The sequence below is a fragment of the Talaromyces stipitatus genome, genomic scaffold (genome assembly GCF_000003125.1).
Source record: "Talaromyces stipitatus ATCC 10500 scf_1105507295511 genomic scaffold, whole genome shotgun sequence".
Classification (NCBI taxonomy): Eukaryota; Fungi; Ascomycota; class Eurotiomycetes; order Eurotiales; family Trichocomaceae; genus Talaromyces; species Talaromyces stipitatus.
The window spans coordinates 433,035-455,725 of record NW_002990119.1 but is presented as its reverse complement, the minus strand read 5'-3'; the positions used below and the strand labels follow the sequence as shown (position 1 = coordinate 455,725).

General features: G+C 45.1%; 8 protein-coding genes across 8 annotated transcripts, besides 4 other annotated features; 6 read left to right on the top strand and 2 right to left on the bottom strand.

Moving 5' to 3' along the window:
• Positions 1 to 62: 62 nt before the first annotated feature.
• Positions 63 to 3,390, top strand: TSTA_098810 (uncharacterized protein; the record flags this gene model as incomplete). The annotated part of the gene is made up of 7 exons (XM_002485817.1): positions 63 to 332; positions 406 to 534; positions 558 to 1,728; positions 2,250 to 2,401; positions 2,450 to 2,676; positions 2,739 to 3,073; positions 3,131 to 3,390. The coding sequence occupies exons 1-7, from the start codon at positions 111 to 113 to the stop codon at positions 3,388 to 3,390; spliced, it is 2,496 nt and encodes an 831-aa protein (XP_002485862.1). The 5' UTR covers positions 63 to 110.
• Positions 3,391 to 5,379: 1,989 nt separating this feature from the next.
• TSTA_098800 (pogo transposable element, putative) lies at positions 5,380 to 7,047 on the bottom strand (the record flags this gene model as incomplete). The annotated part of the gene is made up of 2 exons (XM_002485816.1): positions 5,380 to 5,781; positions 5,875 to 7,047. 2 exons carry the CDS (start codon positions 7,045 to 7,047, stop codon positions 5,380 to 5,382), a joined length of 1,575 nt encoding a protein of 524 aa, XP_002485861.1.
• Positions 5,515 to 7,002: a mobile genetic element.
• A 1,894-nt stretch (positions 7,048 to 8,941) lies between the features above and the next one.
• On the top strand, positions 8,942 to 10,154 carry TSTA_098790 (uncharacterized protein; the record flags this gene model as incomplete). The annotated part of the gene is made up of 2 exons (XM_002485815.1): positions 8,942 to 8,948; positions 8,974 to 10,154. 2 exons carry the CDS (start codon positions 8,942 to 8,944, stop codon positions 10,152 to 10,154), a joined length of 1,188 nt encoding a protein of 395 aa, XP_002485860.1.
• A 1,208-nt stretch (positions 10,155 to 11,362) lies between these two features.
• Positions 11,363 to 12,656, top strand: TSTA_098780 (uncharacterized protein; the record flags this gene model as incomplete). The annotated part of the gene is made up of 3 exons (XM_002485814.1): positions 11,363 to 11,415; positions 11,478 to 11,611; positions 11,677 to 12,656. The coding sequence occupies 3 exons, from the start codon at positions 11,363 to 11,365 to the stop codon at positions 12,654 to 12,656; spliced, it is 1,167 nt and encodes a 388-aa protein (XP_002485859.1).
• A 144-nt stretch (positions 12,657 to 12,800) lies between these two features.
• On the bottom strand, positions 12,801 to 14,167 carry TSTA_098770 (short-chain dehydrogenase, putative). The gene is made up of 2 exons (XM_002485813.1): positions 13,031 to 14,167; positions 12,801 to 12,975 (listed from the first exon to the last, which is right to left on the bottom strand). Exons 1-2 carry the CDS (start codon positions 14,089 to 14,091, stop codon positions 12,873 to 12,875), a joined length of 1,164 nt encoding a protein of 387 aa, XP_002485858.1. The 5' UTR covers positions 14,092 to 14,167; the 3' UTR covers positions 12,801 to 12,872.
• A 768-nt stretch (positions 14,168 to 14,935) lies between these two features.
• On the top strand, positions 14,936 to 15,649 carry TSTA_098760 (uncharacterized protein; the record flags this gene model as incomplete). The annotated part of the gene is made up of 2 exons (XM_002485812.1): positions 14,936 to 15,089; positions 15,180 to 15,649. The coding sequence occupies 2 exons, from the start codon at positions 14,936 to 14,938 to the stop codon at positions 15,647 to 15,649; spliced, it is 624 nt and encodes a 207-aa protein (XP_002485857.1).
• Positions 15,650 to 16,853: 1,204 nt separating this feature from the next.
• TSTA_098750 (uncharacterized protein) lies at positions 16,854 to 17,406 on the top strand (the record flags this gene model as incomplete). Its single annotated transcript, XM_002485811.1, has 2 exons — positions 16,854 to 17,330; positions 17,356 to 17,406. 2 exons carry the CDS (start codon positions 16,854 to 16,856, stop codon positions 17,404 to 17,406), a joined length of 528 nt encoding a protein of 175 aa, XP_002485856.1.
• Positions 17,119 to 17,194: a sequence feature (G-rich).
• A 1,069-nt stretch (positions 17,407 to 18,475) lies between the features above and the next one.
• Positions 18,476 to 22,012: a mobile genetic element.
• On the top strand, positions 18,606 to 19,315 carry TSTA_098740 (uncharacterized protein; the record flags this gene model as incomplete). Its single annotated transcript, XM_002485810.1, has 3 exons — positions 18,606 to 18,714; positions 18,753 to 18,829; positions 18,863 to 19,315. 3 exons carry the CDS (start codon positions 18,606 to 18,608, stop codon positions 19,313 to 19,315), a joined length of 639 nt encoding a protein of 212 aa, XP_002485855.1.
• Positions 22,013 to 22,186: 174 nt separating the features above from the next.
• Positions 22,187 to 22,244: a microsatellite.
• Between the last annotated feature and the right edge of the window lie 447 nt (positions 22,245 to 22,691).

Genomic DNA, 22,691 nt, shown 5'->3' with positions numbered 1-22,691 from the left:
GAAGCGCGCGCTCTTCTCTAACAGCATCATTCATTTCATCCAGTCAGACTCATTCGATCATCATACTTCCATAGTCCAGTTGAAAATTCCTGACATCGCATACTCTGGTCATGACGTCTACCTGCTGGACCTGTCGACTGCGTAGGAAAAAGTGCGACAGAGTGCGGCCTGTCTGCACGACCTGTTCACGGTTGCGTATTGACTGCGATTATAGCAGGGTCAAGCCAGAATGGATGGACGGGTCCGAGAAACAAGCTGATAGGGCCAGGGCCATTCAAGCCCAGATAAGACAAGGTGCTTCATATGTTGATGACAAGGCTTTTGCCGTTCAGGTGTTTCCCCGACGAGAGACTTCCTTATCACAAAATCGGTCGACGGAAGTAAGAACCGTGACCGACGTTAAAGCTTCAACATCGAACCCAAAACCCTCGCCTCCGAACGAAACAGATGATTTTTTGTCCTCTTTGTATCTTGACACGGTCTTTCCATGTCTGTTTCCATGCTACCAACCCCAAACATTGGAGGGCGGCCGTAGTTGGCTGCTGACCATACTCAAGACGAATCAGGCCGTGTTCCACGCTGCCATCAGTCTCAGCGCCTATTATTTCACACTGGTGCTTGCCCGGGACGCGACCCATACTCTCCGCACGCCTTGTGAGCAGCACGTGTGGGATACTTGGAATGGCCATATGGACATGTCCATGCGACTCATCAGAGAAGACTTGAGCGAGACGAATGCTAGCCGCAGACAGACAGATGTCGTTCACGGCACTCGTGTTTTGGACGGCATCGTTCACCTCCTTATCTTTGAAGCATCTATGGCCACATCCGAAGATTGGAATATACATCTTACTGCCGCATTGAGCCAGTTGGAGGACATATTCCGCGTGCACGGCTTTATGGATGGCAGATACCACCTACAATCTATTCTAGTCAGCATGGAACGACCATCAATTTTTAAAGGTGTTCACCTCGGCTTCCGCGTATGGAACGCCGACCAAACTTCGTTTTTGTTTTCTACAGCTGTTCTTATATATACGGATATTGTTGCGAGCGTCTTACTCAGACGAGTTCCTAAATTACGACACTGTCACAATGCTTTAATCGCGGATAGTAGTGTTTCTACTACCCAGACTGATCAGCTTCTGCACCTGGAGAATTACTTTGGGTGCTATGGCTGGGCATTCATTTTGATTGGAGAGATTGCTGCACTAGATGCATGGAAGTTAGCTAATATGGCAGACGGTAGGATCTATCCGGAAGAGCTTACAGTTCAGGGGAGACAGATGGAAGCCAAATTGTACTGCGGCTTAGAGAACATTCAATCGAAGCCTTTATCACACGAACCAGCAAGAAATACGAACCGGTCTGAACAGCATATCCTGATTACAAAATTATGGCTACATGCAGGTCTAATATACCTATCGACCGTTATCTCCGGAGGGCAAATAACAGACCCTCCCATCCGTGCTAATGTCCACACGGCATTAAATCTGATAAAAACCCTCACATCCAACTACAATATTCGCTGCCCGATGTGGCCCCTCTGTGTTGTCGGCAGTATGGCTCAGGATGATGAGATTCCAGAATTGAGACGAATCATGTCGGAATTACCGCCTCTTCGATCCTTCGGCGCGAACAAAGAGGTTGTGAAGATTATTGAGACTGCCTGGGATCGTCGTGGTCAACCTGGAAAGAATTCATGGAATTTAGCAACCCATTTCCAAAGTCATGTTTCTAATGTCTTATTCATTTGATGGCACGTTGAATTATCCACGATATGCACCACTATGAGTAGTCTCAGTGGCTTGTGAACCGATCGCCCCAGGGCACGCTGTAGTAGTATGTCGCTTCATTTTTGACTCCATATAATACCCTAGATACCAAAATACGCAGCTTCATGGCCAGAATTACACCTCAAAGAATGACAATATCAAGTCGTGAACAAGGTTTCTTATGAGCTTTCAAAGTTCATACGCCTTGCCTATTCAGGACAGCGCGCGCTCGCGGTGTTAGGGCTCGACCGTCATTGATCCGAACTGACGGATTATGGTTTCTAGCTGATATGGATTATTCTACGGTAATTTGTCAGAAAACATGAGGATTTGTCAGGGAATATGAGAATTTGTCAGGCACTGCAGGGAGAATCGGTGCATAGTTGGAACGGGTATAAAGTAGCCATAGCGTGCCGTTTCAACCAACAGACAATCACTGGCACAAGCAAAAGATTCTCATACAATACTCATCAGAGCAATTTTCAGTTAAGCCCTTAGTTGTCGGAAATCCCACGGTCACTATGGTTGTCGTTGCCGTCGCAGGAGGATCAGGCAACGTGGGCCGTACCATTGTCGAAACTCTCAGGGAGATCGGAAAACACGAAGTCATTGTTCTTGGACGGAAGGTGTGTATCTACTTGCTTCATTGAATAATTGATACTAATGATTTACAGGCAATTTCAAACACAGCAAACGTCAAGTTTATTGTCGTAGACTATGGTGATGTGGAAACGATAACAACAGCCCTGATACAGCACAACGTACATACAGTCATATGTACAATTTCAGTTGCAGATGAGATCTCATCAAAATCGCAAATTAATCTCATCAAAGCAGCGGGGCAGTCATCATCGGTGAAACGGTTCATCGCTTCGGGCTGGGGTGCTCTCCCCAATAAAAAGTAAGCAGAAGCCATCATACGTCACGCCATTTGTTCTTTTAGCAGCTGATCGTCCTGTTCAGATCGCCAGTTTATGCCTTCCAGGAAACAGCAAATAATGAGCTCCGGAAGACTAAGCTAGAATGGACAAGATTCTCAAATGGGTTCTTCCTCGACTATTACGGCTCTCCCAATGTCAAAACACACCTTCCTACCATCACTTTCGCGGTCGACATTGCTAGCAGAGAAGCAGCCATACCAGGAACAGGAAACGAGCCTATCGCTCTAACCTATTCATCCGATGTTGCTAAGTTCGCGTCGGCATTCTTGAGCCTGCCTAAGTGGGAAGAAATAACGTACTGTTATGGAGAGAAGACGACTTGGAATGAGTTCATCAAAGCGGCCGAAGATATTACTGGTAAGATCTTACTTGTCCCCTGTGGGGTACCCTCCTAATAAAAATATGTTACCTTAGGATCCCGTTTTAGAGTTACCTACGACCCAGTCGAAAAACTTGCTAAAGGTGAATTCACTGAACTCCCTCCGCATGCAAAGGAACTTGCCGCTTCACCATTCCCGGAGGAGATTGCTAGAGCCCTTCTCTCGATTCTTGGTCTCTGGGCAGCTGAGGGGTACTTCAACATTCCGGTGGAGCAATCGTTGAACCAGAAGTTTCCAAATATCAAGCCCATGACGGTCCGCGAGATGCTATTACTGGGACAGGGTCTTAATTGATACATACGGGGAGATTGTTCGGCAATGGGATGAAGTGATAATGGGAGACCAGAACTCATAATAATTTCTACACGCATATCCGTGGATGGATGGAGAAAATGGGCTTAATACTGTTGCATATGGAGGTATTATCCGCACATGGATAGCCCGAAGCGCCGTTGTAAGAGACACATAAGAAGCTCAATGCTGTCCTGTTTACTGATTTAATGCAAGAATTGAAGAGATTATGATACTTAATTACTTAAAACATCGGCTGCTAGACTTTCCAATATCAACCGGATGCAAACGTCCTCTTAACGCATTCATCACTCCACTTCCACCATTTCTCTGCTTCCTCTAGAGTAATCCATTCAGTAGGGGGTAGAAACATTGCAGTCATGGAGATATTTCCCAGAGTAAGCTGGGTCCAAATCGATGTTAGTTAAACCTCATCACGACGATTGCAAGAAAATATGCCTTGTCTAACCTTCTAATGATGGGACTAGTGCGGCTCTGATACCTGTTGGGCCACCCTCTACAAGCGTCTTGATTGTACTGTAGTCCTCAAAGTCTGGAACAATAAAAATGTTTTCTGGGCACCGGGCTCTGGTAACTGATGAATATTATCTCAAGCTCATCTAGCAATCCCTCCGTCGTCACAGGTCGTTGAAGGGACGATGAAATGCTTCCTGGAAGTAAAGAGAAGCAGGCAACATCTTCTTTACGGCTTTTATTACCCAGATACGTTATCATTAGAACATTTGCAGTCTTGGATTGCCCATACGCCTCCCAAGCGTTGTATGTCTGGCCCCGAACGAAGTCGGCTTTATCACAAGAACATTCGATAGTCTATATCCAGAGCTGCCGACGCTGATAATTTTAGCATCTGGCGCGGCCTTTTTGATTTTTGGAAGGGACTTGGTGAGTAAAAAGTGACCTAGATGGTTCGTACCAAGTTGAAGTTTGAGTGGGACTCTAGTGGGAGAAAGCCATGTAGTTTTGGTGTAAGGAGGGCACATGACCCTGGCGCAGTTAGTCAAGACATCAATGTGATCGATATCGTGAATTTAGAATCTCATCCCCAGCACCTTTCACCGATTTCGAGCTTGAAAGATCAAGCTCAATAAACTAAGTCCTAACAGTTGGGTTTATGGTATTCATTTCTCGGATGACAGGCTCAATGCTTTTGTATGTACGGCCTGGAAGAATGAGAAGCGCAGGAAAGGCATCTCGTGCCAAAGAGATTGCAGTCTCGGATCAGATTGATTTTTCACTGCTCCAGTGATGAGAATTGTTTCAATGATAGTCAGTCTTTTTGCGAGGATCAATTGGATTAAAACGACGAAGATCATTACATGTTCGGCCATTGACCCTGTCAGGAAACTCCTTGACTATATCGCTGGCCGTTGTATGCGCGGAGTAGCTGATGGATGTCATTCCCGTTTTCTTATTCCGATACCCTTCTGGTGTAATTTCGGAGACAGTAAGTAAACATTATGTATAGTTTTCCTTCGGAATCATCCAGCGGTTATGATGCCATTTCCGGAAAATACACAATGAAAGTGGTTTGGAGGTGTGCAGTGGCACTACCTAACCCGAACTAAAGAGGGGGTCCTGTTGGATTGTACGTGACAAACTCAAGCGGTATATCTCAACGTATCAAATTGTGTATGCAAAAGTATGGAATCCTTTGATCCTTGTTGTCATTGTTCTTCTCTAAGTACGTAAAGGTAGGAGACTTTCTTTTAGCCCCTATTCGATGGATCCTTCTCTAAAGTGTGTGGCTCGCTCTGATTGGCTGATATATCTCATCTGTCTGATTGGCTGGATCAACTTAGCTAATCCAACAGGTCCATCATTGGGGGAATTAGTAGGGACACCACAAGTTTTTAGTAACGTAATCCACAAGCGAACCGGCACTACAAGCGAACCGGCACTTTTTCCCGAACACGTACACAATATTGATCTCAATCTCAATTTCTAACCCACATACTAATTATATACAAAAAATTAATTCCTAATACGATTAGGACATCCGGTTATTTTATGTCCTGCAACACCACAACCACTGCAGCGAAATTGACGTCGTACAGGTGGATGACAGACTGGAAGCTCAGGCTCGGCCGGAGCAGTAGTAACAGCTTGGGATGCTTCAACCCGACCTTGTACGAGTGCTTGAGCTTCCTCTCTGGTAATTCCCTGCTCATGAGATATTTGCTGCTTAGATCTTCGACGTTTTTGCTTCTCCTTCTCATGTGCAGCCCGTAGATCATGGAGTTCCTTCTGTGCAATTGTAAGCTTATTAATACTCATCTCATAAGCCTTTGATGCCCGTGTAAACACTTCACCAATAGCCTCAGATGAACTCCTTGTATGCCGGCTTATTCTCTTCTTCGTAGTAGTCATTTGGCGCTTAAATTGTCATGCGTTTTGAGGGGTTTGCAAGCAGGATGATTGTGTATCACTTGATCGACTTGGAGGGGGTGTTGGAGTCTTCAATCGAACAGTAAGCTGTTGATAAACTCGATCTGGATTGAATGGTACTAATCCAGTTGCCATAAAGCTATTCCGAACAGTTTGAGCTTTATATGCCATCGTACGAGCCTTCGGGAATGAAGTGAGAAAGTCGATTTTGTCAATGTGATTGAATCCAAGCCTCATTCGCTGCTCAATAAGCCGTCCATATTCTCGCTTTAAAACAGCAAAACAACCAACATCAAGAGGCTGTAAAAGATGTGAAGAATGAGGAGGCATACAGACCGGAATAATATTATTCTCAGTGCATGTACGGTCAAATTCAGCAGTTAAATGGCTTCCATGGCCATCAAGAATCAACATCCGATATTTTCCCAATGTACGGCCATCAATAAGAGGAATAAAATGAGTTTTAAGCCATTCTGATCCAATCTTATCTGTCGTCCATCCATTGTCGCTAATATTGATTTTCCAGTCGTCTGGAAGATCCTCAAACCAGCCTAATCGAGTGTATTTCTTTGCCTTGAAAATAATGTACGAAGGCAATGCCCATCCAATCGAATTAACTGCCTCAATTGCAGTTACCCATTCTCGGTTACCAGGCTGTAATAGCTTTGGCCGAGCATATCGATCGCTTCCAGTGATAACCTTTGCAGTCGCACAGAGTCCCATAGCAAAGCCAGTCTCATCAAAATTGTAGATATCTTCTGGCAAGATCCCATCCTCTAATATAACCTCTCGTACGCGATCAAAATACTCTTGGATTATCTTCGGATCTTCACATTTGGCGCGTTCATAGTTATATTTCCGTGAGAACTTTGATTCAATCTCTGGGCGACGTTTGACAAGGTTATATACCCAATTCTCTCCAACCCGGCGGTTTCCGCGTTGCGAAAGAAGATAATCGGCCATCTCTCGTACAAGAGAGTGTCGAGGGGGTAATCCACGTTTACCTAGATCGAGTATCCATTCGACAAGCAATTCCTCCTCACACTGAGTTAATTTATGACTGTTGGCGCGAACTTGAGATCTTTGTTGAGTGCCGTTTAATCTGTCTTGTAGAGTCGCCCGGGGTATACTGTAAATCCTTGCAGCTTGAGCCACGCGCAAGATTCGTCCATTTTGTAAATCGGAAATAGCTAATAAGATTCGTCCTTCTTGCTCGGCTAAATCTTTCTTATTTTTATTGCGAATTGGTGGCATTTTGGCGTGTTGAATAGTATGGAATTAATATTGTGTACGTCTTCGGGAAAAAGTGCCGGTTCGCTTGTGGATTACGTGAAAATCTGTGGTGTCCTTAACAATTCCCAGTCCATTTACCCGGATTGGATGGCACATTTAAGAATACGGTGCTCTGGTATCTTCAGCTACCGTGGAAACTAGAAAAATATTGGAGATAGACATTGGACTCCAACGAATGGTCGACGACGAGATAATTTACCCACGTCTAACCGTGTTCTCCGTTTGAACCTTCTTCGGAGAACGGGTATGCGTGGGAGAGACTATCAAGGCGAACATCGAACTTTGAGAGGGTTGTTCGCTACATAGTGATAGAGAATTGGGGCCGAATGCAGAATTTGTCAAGGAAGACGGCACCCATCGACAAGACATGCGCCCTGGAAGCCGGCCATGCTTCTTCGAGTCGACAAGGTTGATTTCTTATATATCAACATTCACATCAATGCATACCAGATGTATCCTCATGGAGAAGGCATACTCTAGTGTTTGATACGGTCTCTCGAAAGTTCTGCTTTTCCGCAAATGTCCGAAGACGAATGCCGTCTGGAAACCAATAGGGTTAGGGTTAATAATTATAGTTCTCACCGCAACTTAGAGAACATTGTGTAGTCAACGACAACACATTGGCCATTTCAAGGTATTAGATGAATTATTTTCCGATAAACGTACGTATAATAATACTATGCAACGCTAACGGAGTAACCCTGGGAATCTGGCTTTAGTAGGTATTCATGCATGGATGGATGCAATCTATCAATACCGTCAACTGGTCCGAGTAGAAAATATATATTTGGCACACGGCCACCTATTTATGTAGGGCCGTCGGCGACATCAATGGAACGCTTCTATCTGGGCAGAATCTCGGAAAGAATAAGAAAAATTCTTCTTAATTGGCCATGTATTGTACCTTCTTAATCTGCTCTCAGAATGTATCATCAGCACATATTGATTTTTCTTGTGCAACGTAGTTGGATGACAGGAGCGATCCGGCCGCATGTACCTATATCCGCCCCCAAATATCTAGTGCCTAGGCCTCTATTGAATCGCTCAATCAGCGCCGGCTAAAAGGGAGTTGGAGTGTGGATGCCACCGGGACTAAGAGATTTCTGCCCCTCCCGACTTAGTTCAGGCTTTAAAAGACTCTAGACCAAATCATAACTAGCATACTAAAGGCCTGCTTTTCTTCCACGCCTCATCGCCTTCAAAATGGCTCCAGACTCAACAGCATAACCGCGTACTCTCAATGCGCCCATCTCCACTGCTTCAATTTCCCTTACTATTTCTATATACGAAAGGATTATCAAACATCCCAACGATAATCGGCTTTTTGGTTCAATTTAAGTTATTGATCGATTTATCTGCGCGTGCTGAGTGGCTACTAAACTGGAACGGCCATTGCTAGCGGCTTCTTGTTACGCTCACTTGATAAGTTACGTTTTGAACTCAATAATATTTTAGACACGAAATCAAGCTCGTGCACGACTCGAAAATAGATGGACCGCAATTGATGCCATCCACAAAAAGCAATTCATCATTTCTGGAGAAGTATTTGTCTTATCTCCGGCTCAAGTTTTTGTGTTATAAGAACAGTCCGGCTTCCGGGGGATTTAGACACTGCGACAATTCAGAGAAGGGCTATGGGGCCCGATTCGCCGTAGTCAAAGGTGTAATTAACGAGAAACGACTTCAAAAAGCAAATGAGATTAGTCCATCTCGTCGCCAAAAGATATGGGAACCTCGAGAAGGTTTCATACCAAGACGCGGAACGGATGTACGAATTGTAAGAGGCGGCGGGTCAAGGTATGGCTTTGTCTCGCACTACTTCATTGCTGCATTTTTAGGTCCTTTGAAAGTTGATATGTGTGGTATGTGATCAAGACTGACATGCAGCCCTTCAGTGCAATCTCCAAGCACCACAATGCCATCACTGCAAGAGACGTGGTGAAGAATGCAGTTTCCAAATAAAAAACAGCGACGATGGGGCAATCAATAAAGCAGATATGCAAGATCTTGAAGACACCCAAGGTTATCACGACGGAGACAACGGGTTACGGAGTGTCTCTTCTCCAATCTCGCGCAACCAGCCCGAACCCCTAAGATTATCACCAACTCGATGGCCAACCCTAGATATTGAACAGTCACGATTAAGATGGCATTACAACACATTTGCAGCCAACTCTCTTGCGCTTCTACAAGAAGATCCGCGCCGTGTCAAACTGATCTGGAAAGGTGAGGTATCCCAAAAAGCTGAATATGATCCCTGGCTCAATCACGCTGCCATGGCCATTTCGGCCCTACACATCTGCCATCTAGAGCCTCCCGATGCCAAAAATTATTATACTGCTGCTTATAAGAACTATCGTAACGCGGTGGTCGCTTTTCCCAAGGCAGTGAAAGGAATGGATCCGCAAAACAGCGTCGCAATTTTATCCTTCTCATTGCTGATCCTGATGTTTCAGCTGGGTATTTCGTGTGTGCCTGGTGCAGGGCCGATGTCCGATGCCTATCCAGCGGTGGACGCATACAATGCTATTTCCGCATTACGAGGAACCTGGTCGTTGATTGATCAGCTCGGCCCTCATCTTGCAAAGAGCAATTTGAGCCCTCTATTCGTACATCGCAGACACCTTCGCTTCGAGGTCTTGGACGAAAGCCACGAAAAGATGATAGAATTTCTCACACACCTAAATGATACCGTTGAGTACGGACAACCGAATACTCAAAGTCGCAGCGAAAGCGATCACCAAACTTGTGCCCAGGCGATCACCGTACTCCGTTTTTGGTTCAGTGTTATGGCCGCCAAATTACCGACTACATGGCTGTTGATAATATGGTGGCCCGCAGGGGTCTCTCCCGAGTTTTTGTTACTGTTGAAAAATAAGGATCCGATGGCGCTGATTATCTTTTGTCATTGGTGTGCTGGAATACACCGTATACCTGCGAAATGGTACTTGGAAGGATGGGCGAAACGCATGTTGAGGGCGATGATAGTCTTGTTGGGTCCGGAATGGACTTTTGCGCTCCGGTGGCCTATTGATGAGGTTTTTCAGGACGAAGACGAGGGAATCTGAAACAGACGAGGCTTTCTGTACTGTATATGGGGCTTGAGTGTGGGTACACGTATTTGAAGTGTAGTTATCCTGGATATGTATATACACTAAGTAGTTAGCCACTAGAGAGGACATTCTTACCGGCCTGCGTACTCAATCATATTGGTTAGCTACATACATACCGAAGTAGGTACTTCAAACAACTAATCTAACACGCCGACTCCGTGTCCGAGTCATCAATATCAAGCGGGCCGGATACTGATTAATTGCATCCATCTATTATATTAGAGACCCGGATTGCCCCTAAATGGCGTACTTAGTTAATTTGTTGGGAGTTTATCAATGTCTTTGACATCGTTTCAGGCAGTACGGAGCAGGAAGTTTTAATATCACACGGTTTTGTGAAATCGAGAGTAACTTCAACCGAAAAATACTTATAATTGACTGACAGTGTATCAGCTTGGGCTTCAAAACACACCCCTTCCCACTAGTTCGTAGTCTATTAGGTCGTAGTCTAACTAAAATTATCCCTTACGAACAGGGCTGTTACTTAAATTAAAATAAACTCTACTTTAGACCCCGAACCTTCGAGCGTCTCATAACGGGCGCTTGGATACCTCGGTACATGCGTCTTGTTTTACCCCTGGTTTCTGAATCCCGACTTTGGAGACAACACACGTTACAGCTATAGATTGGTCGGAGTCGAGTGTCGACAATATACAGATCCAATTATTGTTGTAGATGTATCATCGCATAACGATAATTTCCGCCATACAGCCACGCTCCCACTTTGCAATTTGCATGAGACTGACAGGTAACGGCGGTTCTACCTATCGGTGGAATTGGAGCAGGTACCAACATCATGATTCCAGACCAATGATGCAACTGATTTGATTGTATGATCCGAAGTCCGAAGTAGAGGCTAGTATGGATTTCAAGGTGAGCGACTATTAAGAACAATTATAAATATGTTCACTATCACCGACTTGGTTGTATCTTCTTTCTCTCTCTCATCACAAAAACACGTTCTCTTCGCTTCTCTCTAACGACATTCATTACCATTAACAGTTCTGTGAACTGGTTCTTTTCTGTCATTTTTGATTCTTATCATTCATTCATTAAAAGTCTATCGTTTCTGGCCGGTCCGGAAATTACTTATCTTCATTCATTCGACTTCTATCTTTTTCGCTTGAGAGAACGATTTTCGAGGAAATCATATACCAGCCAATATGTATTCCAAGACAGCTTTTGTGTATTTCCTTGCAGCTGTTGCAGAAGCTCGGTAAGTTTCTTATCAGTATCCAGAAACGTGTCCAGCGAACTGACTCTATGACTATTATCTAGTTTCGGACAAGAGCAAGGTAATGGTGCTATTGCCGCTATTCAAGCCTTGTCCAACCTCGGCCAGCCTGGTCAGGCAGCTACTCTTGCTGGAGGCTCGATCCAGTTCCTGCTTGCGGCAGCTAATCCCTGCGGAAGTATGTTCCCACTGAGTCCCACAATGTTTATTGTTTATAGAATGAGAGCTAATGAATCACAATAGAACTGATCCAAGCAGATAAGATTGTTTCTCAGCTTGGAACAAGCGATGCCGCCATCGCCGCGGCGCGTGGTCTCGTTGCCGCGGAACAAAACTTCAACCCCTTCGTCGTCAGCATCCCGTCTATCTGCTCTGACCCTACTCTACCAACAACCGCTGCCCTTCGTGGTGTTGTCCCCCTCATTGATCCAGCTGTCGGCGGACAGGACATTGAGAATGCAAATTCGAAGACCTCCGTGACCACTCCATTTGATGCTACCGGCTTGAGTGTCGCTCAAGTGATGGTTGCTCATGGCTTCTCCAACTTTACTGCCGTAGCCCAGGATGGAACTAAGGTTGCTGCTTCGGCTCTTGGAACAAGTGGTGCTTCCACGGGGGCCGCATCCTCTGCCGCCGTTGCTGTCGCTGCTTCCTCATCCACAGTCGTTAATGCATGCTCAGGTCCTACTACTTTGGCTACTGCCGTGAGCTCTGCTGCTGTCGCAACAGCCACTCCTTCTGCTGCCTCGGCTGCAGCGGGAACTTGTACCGGTTCCGGATCTACTTTGACCTGCAGTGCTCCTGCAGCAGGTGCCAGAGCGGTCTCCGACCCCGTCACTGGTACCTTCGGTGGCTTCGTGGCATCCACCATTGCCGGCCTTGACTTTGGTCTCTGTGTCCCCACTATGAAGTTTGAGGCTGGTCTAGATGGCCGTTCTACTTCCGAATCTACCTTCCAGGCTATTGACCCTCTCATCAACAAGGGCCAAGAGGAAGCTAAGAACCCCCTCATCATCGCCAACAGAATCCATGATCAATTGACCAATGTTTGTGGAGCTAATGCCGCAGCTAAGAGTGCTGCCGCCGCTGCTCAGCAAAAGCTTGCTAGCTTGGGAACCAAGGACGCCAGCACTGCAGACGCATGGAACACTGCATTGGGATTCGCTGGCACTAACACCAACCCTGACAATGCTCCCAAGGCCGGGTTGGTCGGACACACTTAGGTGATTGGATAATGTGCGAAAATGTAAGGGACAGTAGTCTCGACTACCAACTTACTAGGGTATGATAGGCTTGAGATGTTGTGGAAGGAAAATGTGTTTTGATACAGTAATCAGTTTGTATGTAGAGACTTGGTGAAATAACAGTATCTACATGAAATCTTTAAAATTACCAAAGCTGTAAGATTATTATACAAGTAATTTGGCATTATCCTCTTCCTAGACAAGAGGAGCATTGGTGTCTCGCTGGAGAGCATGAACCACCTCTTCCCAAATTCTGTCTGCAAATCCTTGCGCATCCCCCACACTATCTGGTAGCGCACTATATTATAAAGTCAATAAACTTGAAAAGTCAATGGTGGTTTGGTGGTACTTACATATCATGAAGTCCATCGTCAAACCAAAATTTGCCATGTCGTTCTTTCGTACCTAGTGCCCCTGACACAAGTGTTCTCGCCCCTTCTTCGGCTCGCCTCAAAACAAAAGTATTAAGTACTGCTCGTAGCACATCGGCTGCAAACCCTTGGTGACCTCTCGAAAGGTCTGATTGACAGAAGCCAGGACAGACAGCCGTGATAATGGGACTTCCTTCCGTTAACTTGGCTGATCTGGAGGCCAAGGATTGATAAAAAGCCATCAACAGAAGCTTAGAAACCTGATACTGCCGGCTAGCGTTGAAGTTTTGTTTCCGATTGAACGTCTCCAACAGATTATGAGACTTTTTCTCTTCTTCCGTAAGTTGAACAGCCTGCATCCGTCTCGAAGCCACGAACTCAAGCACGCCAACTTCCGGTTTGATAATTTTCGCTTGCAATAAAAGTAGACTCAAAAGTGCAGTTGACAGGACATTGACTTGCAAGTCGTTCTCCCAGCCATAATTGCCTGCCGTCTCGTACTTCACGCCGAAAACACCTGCGTTGAGAATAGCTACATCCAATCGTCCATCTTTCTTGCCAACCTCTTTGACAAAGCTATGTATAGAATTGTAGTCACTCATGTCCAGCTTGCGCACTGAGATTGTTTGGTCGTCTGGATTGCCATCCTTGGTTGTATCCGATGGTTGCGCCTTCATGGATGTAGCCCTCTGTAATATACGTTGTTTAGCATGCTCGCCCTTCTCAACATTTCTTACTCCTAATATAACATGTTTTGCGCCTAAATCGACGCTCTTCAGGGCAGCTTCGAAGCCTAGACCGGTGTTTGACCCTGTCACAAGGATTGACTTGCCTGCAAGGCTAGATGGTGAAGTACGTAACGGATCCTGAAGTGTCTTCTGGAATAGGGAGTAAGATCGCTCAGTATCATATGTGCTCAATTTTGATGTCATATATGCATGAAAATTTCCTCCTTGATATCGATGCGCATCAAGTGTCGGTTTTGTTTGCTTAAGCGCGTTGTTGACAAGGCTTTGTGGTCGAATTCTGGTGATAGTCGACATTTCAAGCTAATTATACGCCGGATAGAATGGAATATAAGTTGCGTTTTAATATTACTTTGAGATTGAAGCAGCAGATATTGACATGGAAGGACTTAGCTGTACACGAGGTAGAATGATGTGGAATGTTTCTAGATTAGGCATGGCAGAGGGGAAGCCACCGGTTCAGCGCCGGTACCGGAATTGTTTGATACTATAAATGCCATTTTTTGGCTACACTCGTGCATTGTTGTCCCAATATGAATAAAATTTCTACCGGTTTTGATAAATATTATTGAGCCCAAGTGATAAGCGCTGATTTTATCCTTTCAATGTTTGCACCAAGAGTCTGATGTCTCTGAGTTGTCTTGTCGCTGAGTATATAGAACGGGAGTCATCTTAATTATCTGACAGAAGGCGAAAACCCCATTTCAGCGGGATTTGGTGGCCGGATCGATTACCGTTTGTTTTAAAGCTCCAATATTAGATTCTGAACCCATCATGGGTTGAGATTATTAAATGTCTTTTTTATGTATTGGCAGCACGGACCTAACCCTAATCAATGGGGCAATGTTCAAGTTTATTGGTGATACACTCTGAGAGAGCTGTTGAGCATACCTAACTACGACGACTTTGGAAATAAGTCTCTATATGGTCAGCTGGGTAGTTATACATTGTCGTAAATTAGGTATCTTGCATCGGATCGGCCCGATCTCCGCAAACCAATCGATCCATCTAGATTCTTGAAATTCTTGTATTCTAACGTCAACATTAATCGTTCATGCAAGTAGCGAAACTACCAATCTGTGATACTCACCTCCAATTCACATTGTTCAGGACGTAATTAAGAATTCGTGGATATTTGAACATGTTGTTGGAAACTATTCTTGCGGTCTTCCTTGCTGTCGGTATCGCTCATTGCCAGACCCCCCCGGGATTTGAGCCGTCTACATCACACAAATTGGGAGTTAAGTTCAGCAAGAAGGTTGCTGTTCATCTGGGAAATAAGCTCGATAAGGATGGTAAGTAACAATTAAGGCATGTCGTTCTGTCCAGAAAGGGTCACAATGTCCAGATCGATCGTATAGTATACTCATTAACTATCCATATAGATACCCAAACTATACCACACTTAAAGGTCAAGTCACTAACCGACGACGCCAAAAATGCCTACTGTCTTCAAACAACAATTTTTTCGTCCCACTATATGGTCTTCATGATCGATTTGGATGTCCCTCAAAATGATACCACAGTCCCATTCTTACACTGGTATCAGCCTGACCTCAACCTAGATCCCAAGTCAGGGAGACTGTTCCTTCCTAAATCGAGTCATCTTTCCAATGCTGAATACTACCCTCCCTCACCGCCACCAGGACCTCCGCATCGCTATGTCGAGTTGCTTTTTGGTCAACCGCCTCATTACAAATTGCCATCGCAGTTTGAGAAGTACCTAGACAAGAAGTCATCGGCACGTGCGGGATTTGATATGAAAGAGTTTATAAAAGCGGCAAATTTGAAAAGGCCGATTGCTGGGAATTGGTTTTTGGTTCAGAAGGTTGAGGATGAGAATGAAGAGCTATGATTATTGAAGAGGAAGGAAAGCATGAGTTGTTTGGATGCTTCGGAGTATTTCAAGATTCCTTGAATTGCATTTCAATCCTTACTACGACAATTCAAGAGGCCTGCTAGTCCACATACATTTGCATAATATTAGCCGAATTACCTATTAAGTTCAAGCTAATAGACACGTGGCATACGCAATCAACTCACATTTTGCAATGTTCCGTGATGGATATATAAGATTCCATCTGTGATCTTGGACCACCAGTTCTCCGAGGGCTTGTCACCCACGCATTTGGGATGTCTGCACTTCTCGTCCGCAGTATCCAGAATCCACTCTCGTTTTCCACAGCACGACTGATCACGCCGTGGCCGCTCTTATTTCCTCTGACAATCAAGGGTATAAAAATGTATTTTCCCGCAGGCACTGTTGAAATAGCAAACCTGCCGACAATGATGAGCCAGCTACAATTTTACTGCAATATAATCAAAGTATATTTTGAAATCTTTGGCTTATACGTTGTCTTGCGCGAGTCTGGCGCTGTGGTAATAACTATCGACGTTGCTTGAGACGGTCTCCCCCTCGCAGTTGATGCACAGGTACTGTATTACCCGGACGGGCTACTGACGCGGCCATTTTGTAATGTCGAGATGTGTGACATATCGCTCGATGGTCGGTGGTTTAATAAAGTCGCATCTATAGACTTGTATAATATTTCGACATCGAGGGGTGGTGTCATTGTCCGGATTCTTGGAGATGACTTGTGATATGAGAGGGAAGCTGGTCGAAATGATTGGCATTATAAAAACCTCACGTAGCCTCACTACTCGGACTTGTCAAGAGAAAACTCTGGTAGGAATATCGAAAATGAAAATAAAATCCATGCAAAAAGCGAAATACATGATCTGAAATTTTGAATGCGGTTGTGGGAATATGACGGATGCTGAATATGAGTGTGTGTTGGTTTATAGGTGCAATCGAGATTTCTGGCACCGACGCGAACCAAGGAGAGGTCACGTGAAGTTACACGTGACCTCGTCAAGCAAGGACTATATAGACCGCGTCGGGGCCTCATTAAGAGAAAGAAAACGATTTTCGAGTTGATAGGCGACTTCCTTATAATTATTTATATCAAACAGTCGGAGGCTCAAAATCCTCAACCCTCTCTACCACCTAGCTCCCAGGAGTGCAGCCCTTGACGCGTCTCAACGCGCCCGGCAACACCATGGCGCGTAAAGGCCCTGGTACAGACGGCCCTCTACAGACAGCCCTTCTAGAATCCACGTCTGCAGCTACAACAAGAGCTTCTGAAGGACAGAAGATCTTCAGCCCCATAGCTGTATTCCTTGATAAATACTGCAGCCAAACCATCGGCCTTGCTCCTCACCTACTGAGAGCCCTCACCGCTCTAAGCAATGACCTCGCCTCAGTAGCTCAACAATATTTCAACACTTATATCAGCGATATCTCAATGACCTCCATTCTACCTGCCCTGTCTCCTTCCCCTTCCTCTTCCCCCACCCCAAATCTCTTACCCCCTTCACCCCCTCCCTCACGTCCTCCCTCAGGTCTTAACCAGTCAACTTATATGACTATTACCCAATATGCCCTAGTCAAATCAACTCCCACCACTCACCCTAAAGCCTCTATCAAAAAGCCTATGCCTCTGGTGAAACAACCCCTTCCTAACATCTGGCTCTTCGTACGCCTCCCAGCTAACTATACAGCTAGAAAAATGGAAGCCTACACTATCTACTCTAGCCTACGATCTCAACTAAACTTAAATAGTGCAGCACTAAAAGAAGTCTAAGCTACAAAGACTGGCTTTGTACTATGCCCCTCATCTCCAGAAGCCCTCCTAGCCCTTAAGGCCCAAAAAGAGACTATCTCTGCATTCTTTGTTAACTGCCAGATAAAACGCAGCTCCTGATGGGTCTCATACCAAGTCACTAATATGCCAAGGAAAATTGGCCAAATCTTGGATGGTTAATACTCTCTAATCCCTGTCAATCCTACACTACTATCCTTAGAAATTAGCGAAACTACAGGGCTCAAGCCTATATCTATTAGCGAGACCACTACAAGCGCTGCTAACTCTAATACTCTCTCCTTAAGCTAGTTTGTCAACTTCCCAGAAAGCACGAAATCACTACTGCCTATCCAGCTACATCTTTTTGGCACTATCACCAATGCTCATCACCTCTCTAAGAAAATAACAGTTATTCAATATATATAATGCTGGAAATGGCATAATGCATGATCCTGTGCACGCCCCTCTCAATGCCGACTATACAGCTCCTCAGAGCATACTGAAGAGGGCCATGTCAACTACTGCATAGCCCCAGAGCCTCATCAATGCTCTCCTAGATATATACACTGCCATAGATTATATCTAGCTGATTTTGCAGAATGCCTTCTGCGCCTTAAAGGTAATACTAAACATACTAAAGCTCAACAAATAGAGATCCGCAAATCCTGCGCTATAAACCTCGCAAAAGCTTGAACTGAAGGAGGATGTAGCTCTTAGCTCTCCATAGGCACACAAGAAACACCTATAGCATTAGATGAGATGCTATCACAGCCTTTAATCTATGAGATTATCTCTTCTTTCTATTTAGTAACCCCCCCACCTCGCGCCCCAACTAAAGATTCTCCCATTACAGCTTATATAGTCCGTTTTATAATTCCTCAACTACAAAACTGGTTCGCCTCTCTTCTTAAACAGGAGCTATAATCTATCACTATCCAACTTAAAAGGCGCCTCTCAAAATCCTACAGTTAAATGTAGGGCACGCGTTAGACGCATATGAAATAGCCCTCACATTGGCATACACTAGCGACATCGATATTATTCTAATCCAAGAATTATATACATTTAAAGACCTCAGCCAACAGATCACTAAAAAACATCTATTATATGAATGCTTCTCCCCAACTGATAGCTAGGTAATAAGTGGCCAACCACGAGTCCTCATCTATGTCTGAAAGAAGAAAGGCATCCAGACCTCCCAGCTGCGCCCCTTTACAACTGACACTAAAGAAGCCTCGGATCTCCTGTTCCTTTAGATTTTTTTGCCCACAGGAAAGTCCGCTCTGATAGTTAACATCTATAATACCCCAGCAGGCTGCAGCAGAGCAGGTGAAGCCGTGAAAGCTCTCACAACTCTACCAGAGGTGTATTTCCCTCAAACAATGATACTTGTAGGTGATCTCAACCTACTACACAATAGATAGCAACCCTCGCTACAACGCAGCCCTACAACTTTTGCAGAGCTGTTTATCAACTGGCTGGATCTCCAGGGTCTAGTACTCATTTCCGACATAGACTGTCCCACACATGAAAGGGGTAACATGTTAGACCTCAGTTTCGCCTCAAGCCCTCTGGCACTCGCAGGAGCCAAAGCTAGCATAGCGAGCCACTTAGATGCTACCTCTGATCATCAACCACTAATTACCACTGTTCCATGGGATCAGAGATACAAGGAAACAGCTCAGAAACTGAGATTTGACACACTAGACTACATCTCCTTCCTCTCGCTCCTCACCTCTAATCTCGCTGGCACCGAGAGCTCAGCCGCAACAGAAGAAGATCTTAATGCCCTTGCTGAAAAACTGACATCTGCAATTCAAGGAGCATATAAAGGTTCTGCTAAGAGGACCATGACACAAGGCATAAAACAACTATAATAGAACAAAGACTGCAAGAAAGCTTTACATAATTACCACTTAGGCCTCTGCTCAAAGACAGACTTCCACAGGATAACTAGATGGTCTCAACAACAATTTTGGCGAGAGAAGCTCTCTACGGTAACATAAATGAAGGATGTTTTTGATATGAGCAAATGGCATAAGTCTACAGGCATCTTCCAAAGCCCTTCACTAAAAGATCCGCTAAGGCCCAACAGCCTCCCAGCAGTTACTGTACACAAGAAACGAGACGTACTAGTCTGCAATCTTCTTCAGAACTCGGCAGAGGCAGGAGACATACCTCTGGACTCCCCAGCAGTGCCTTCCACTAGTCTCTACTTCCCAGATATATCGATGCTACAAGTGGAGGAGTCAGTACTTCAGGCAGGAAACACAGCCCCTGGCGCAGATGAAATCCCAACCTGCATACTCAAAGTAGCCTGGCCTCTGATCAAAGATAAGGTACTAATGCTATATCAAGGGTGCCTAAAGATTGGTTATCATCCTAAATGCTTTCAACACGCAATCTTAGCAATCATCCAGAAACCAAAAAAGACTAATTAATCTTCACCTAGATTATACAGACCAATCACTCTCCTATCAGTACTTGGCAAAGGACTGGAGCGCTTGGTGGCATAGAATATGGCATAGATCTCTATATACTATAAAGTATTAGCAAGGCAACAATTTGGGGCTCTCCCACTAAGATCTGCAACTGACCTGACCACATGCCTAACACATAATGTTGAACAAGCGCTAAATTAAGGCATGACTGCCTCACTTCTTACTCTAGATGTCAAAGGTGCCTTTGATTCTGTACTTCCCGGTAGACTGATCCGCAGACTACGCGAGCAGGGCTGGCCTACCAATCTCGTTCTCTGGATTGCCTCCTTCGCTACTAGAAGATCAGTTCAGATCCGACTCGATGGAGAGATCGGCCCCTCAACAGACATTACCTACAGTCTTCCACAAGGATCCCCAGTATCTGGCATTCTTTTCATGCTCTACATAGCACCTCTATTCCGTCTAGGAAACCCAAGGAACAGATTTAGTTACGCGGATAACGCAGCCAACCTGGCAATCTCAACTTCTCTTGCTACTAATTGCGAAGCCTTATCAGACTCACTTTAAGAAGCTCTTAATTGGGGTGCTGCAGAGAGCATTACATTTGTACCAGATAAATACGAGCTTCTTTACTTCTCCTAATATAAAGTAGACCAGGACCTAACCCACACATCTTTAGTGAAAGCTAGATCTATTACAATATCAGAAAACACTAAACGGCTATATCTACGATGGCTAGGAATCCTCTTTGACAAAAAGCTAACATTCAAATAGCACGTTAGAGAAATAGTATCTAAAGCCCTTACTATGGCTAACGCTCTTCGCTCTCTAGGGAATACTGTTTGAGGAGTCAAACCTGATTTACTACAGCAGGCTGTATCAGCCTGTGTACTCCATAAAGCATACTATGGCGCAGAAACCTGGTGGCCAGGACGTACTCGCCCTAGACCTTCTTAGATTTCAAACCAAGTTGGAGAACATTTTGAGAAACTAACTAAAGTAATACTAACAGGCGCAAGAGCAGTCCTTCCAGTCTTCCGCACAACCCCAAAGCCAGTCCTTTATCGAGAGTCTGGATTCTCTCCACCAGAAATCGAACTAGATCAAATAGCCCTCCTTGCAACTGTCCGTCTACGGCGTCTCGATCCTTATCACCCACTTCGAAGACGCGCAGAACAGATCACTAGTAATGGCCAACAAACCAGCTGATTTGCCCGCCGTACACTGGCCCTCCCAAACTCTGAATAGATAAACCCTCTCTAATACACTCCCTGGCACCCTTGTGAGCCTCGTGGGAATGCTCAAGCTCAAATAGGAGCTCCCATGGGACGTACTAAGGAATAGGCAGCGGCTAATTTCATAGCTTTTCAACGTACCATCCCTAGCTCAGATATTGTAATCTTTTCAGATGGATCTAGGCTAGCAGATGGACGTGCAGAGGGTAGCTATATTAGACTTTAAGCACACCATCAGTTCCTCCACTCCTCACTCTCATACAGACACGGGAAAGAGGTCTTTGACGTAGAAGCAGAAGCAGCTCTAGCTGGTGCTTAAATAGCAATAGTGTACCCAACAGCTCAATTTGCTACCAATCTATAGATCTACCTTGACAATCTAGAAGTTACTATACGCCTTCTATCTCCCTCTATAGGATCTTCTCAAGAAATCTTTGAATCCTTCCGCACCCTTATAGCCGCCTGGCCACTTCGCAAAAGGCTTCCTCACACTAAAAGTGGATCTATCTAAATCTGATAGGTCCCTGGACACGCTAAAATCCCTGAGAACGAAGTGGCTGATCTCGCTGCTAAAGAGGGAGCTGCCTCAATCCCTCCTGCTCCTCACAAATCCTCATACGCCTTGCTAAAGAGATACGCCAAGACTTAATCCCTATCCGCTGCTCAGTCACAATGGGAGAAGGTGGCACCACAGAGCTATTAAGATCTAGAAATAACCACTTCCCCTAAGCGCCCTGGGGAGCTTCAACTCAACCGACTTGATCTTGGCCATGTTATTGCAGCCTGTACTGGTCATGGAGACTTTGCAGACTACCATGAATGCTTCAACTATAATGATGCTTATCTTCTCTGCCGATGTAGAGCACGAAAAGCACCTCTATACTTCTTCTTCTGTCATATAGCTAAGAGACGAGCCCCTCGGCCTCCTGGGCCCCCTTCTGAGGTCATCTCTTTTCTCTTAGACACTGCTAAAGGAGCACAAAAGCTAGCCACATGGCTAGCAGAGACCTACTTCTTTGAGGATATCTGCCCTCGCCAACCTCTCCTTAGCACCTAGCTAAGACAGCCCTACTCTTCCTTTATATTTCTCTTCTCCTTCTTTCTTTCTCTTCTCTTCTTTCTTTCCCTCTCTGCAAAACTTACTGTTCAGTTATAATAGTGGTGGAGTAATAGGTCATGGAGTGTAGGCGGACCATTGCAGCTGGCAAATACCTAAAACCTACTCAAAGTGGACCTCCCTGTAAGACCATGGCAGCTATAGAAATGCGCCAGAGTCTCTTATTTGTACACAAATCTGATAGGACCCGAAACCCGAGGCTTACCCCTCGGCGGCCTATGTCCCAGTAGGGATCGGTGGGAAGCGTGCGAGTCACGAACCACGGCCGTTAAATATACACACACACACACACGCCTCATTAAGAGAAGAGAACAGACAATTGAATACATTTGACCATAGTACTTGGAGTACCACCTAAAGCGCGTGTACGGACGTACGTACATTGTTTTATTGGCTTTATAAGCCAACCCACAGTGTGATTGAAAGTTTACCATTGACACATCACCAAGACTGTTGGTAG

Bases quoted from the DNA above. Each gene is read 5' to 3' on its own strand.
- TSTA_098770 (XM_002485813.1), bottom strand. From the start codon at position 14,091: ATGTCGACTATCACCAGAATTCGACCACAAAGCCTTGTCAACAACGCG. The intron at 12,976-13,030 runs GTAAGTACCACC...TTTATAATATAG, and splicing joins GACGATGGACTTCATGATAT to TGCGCTACCAGATAGTGTGG.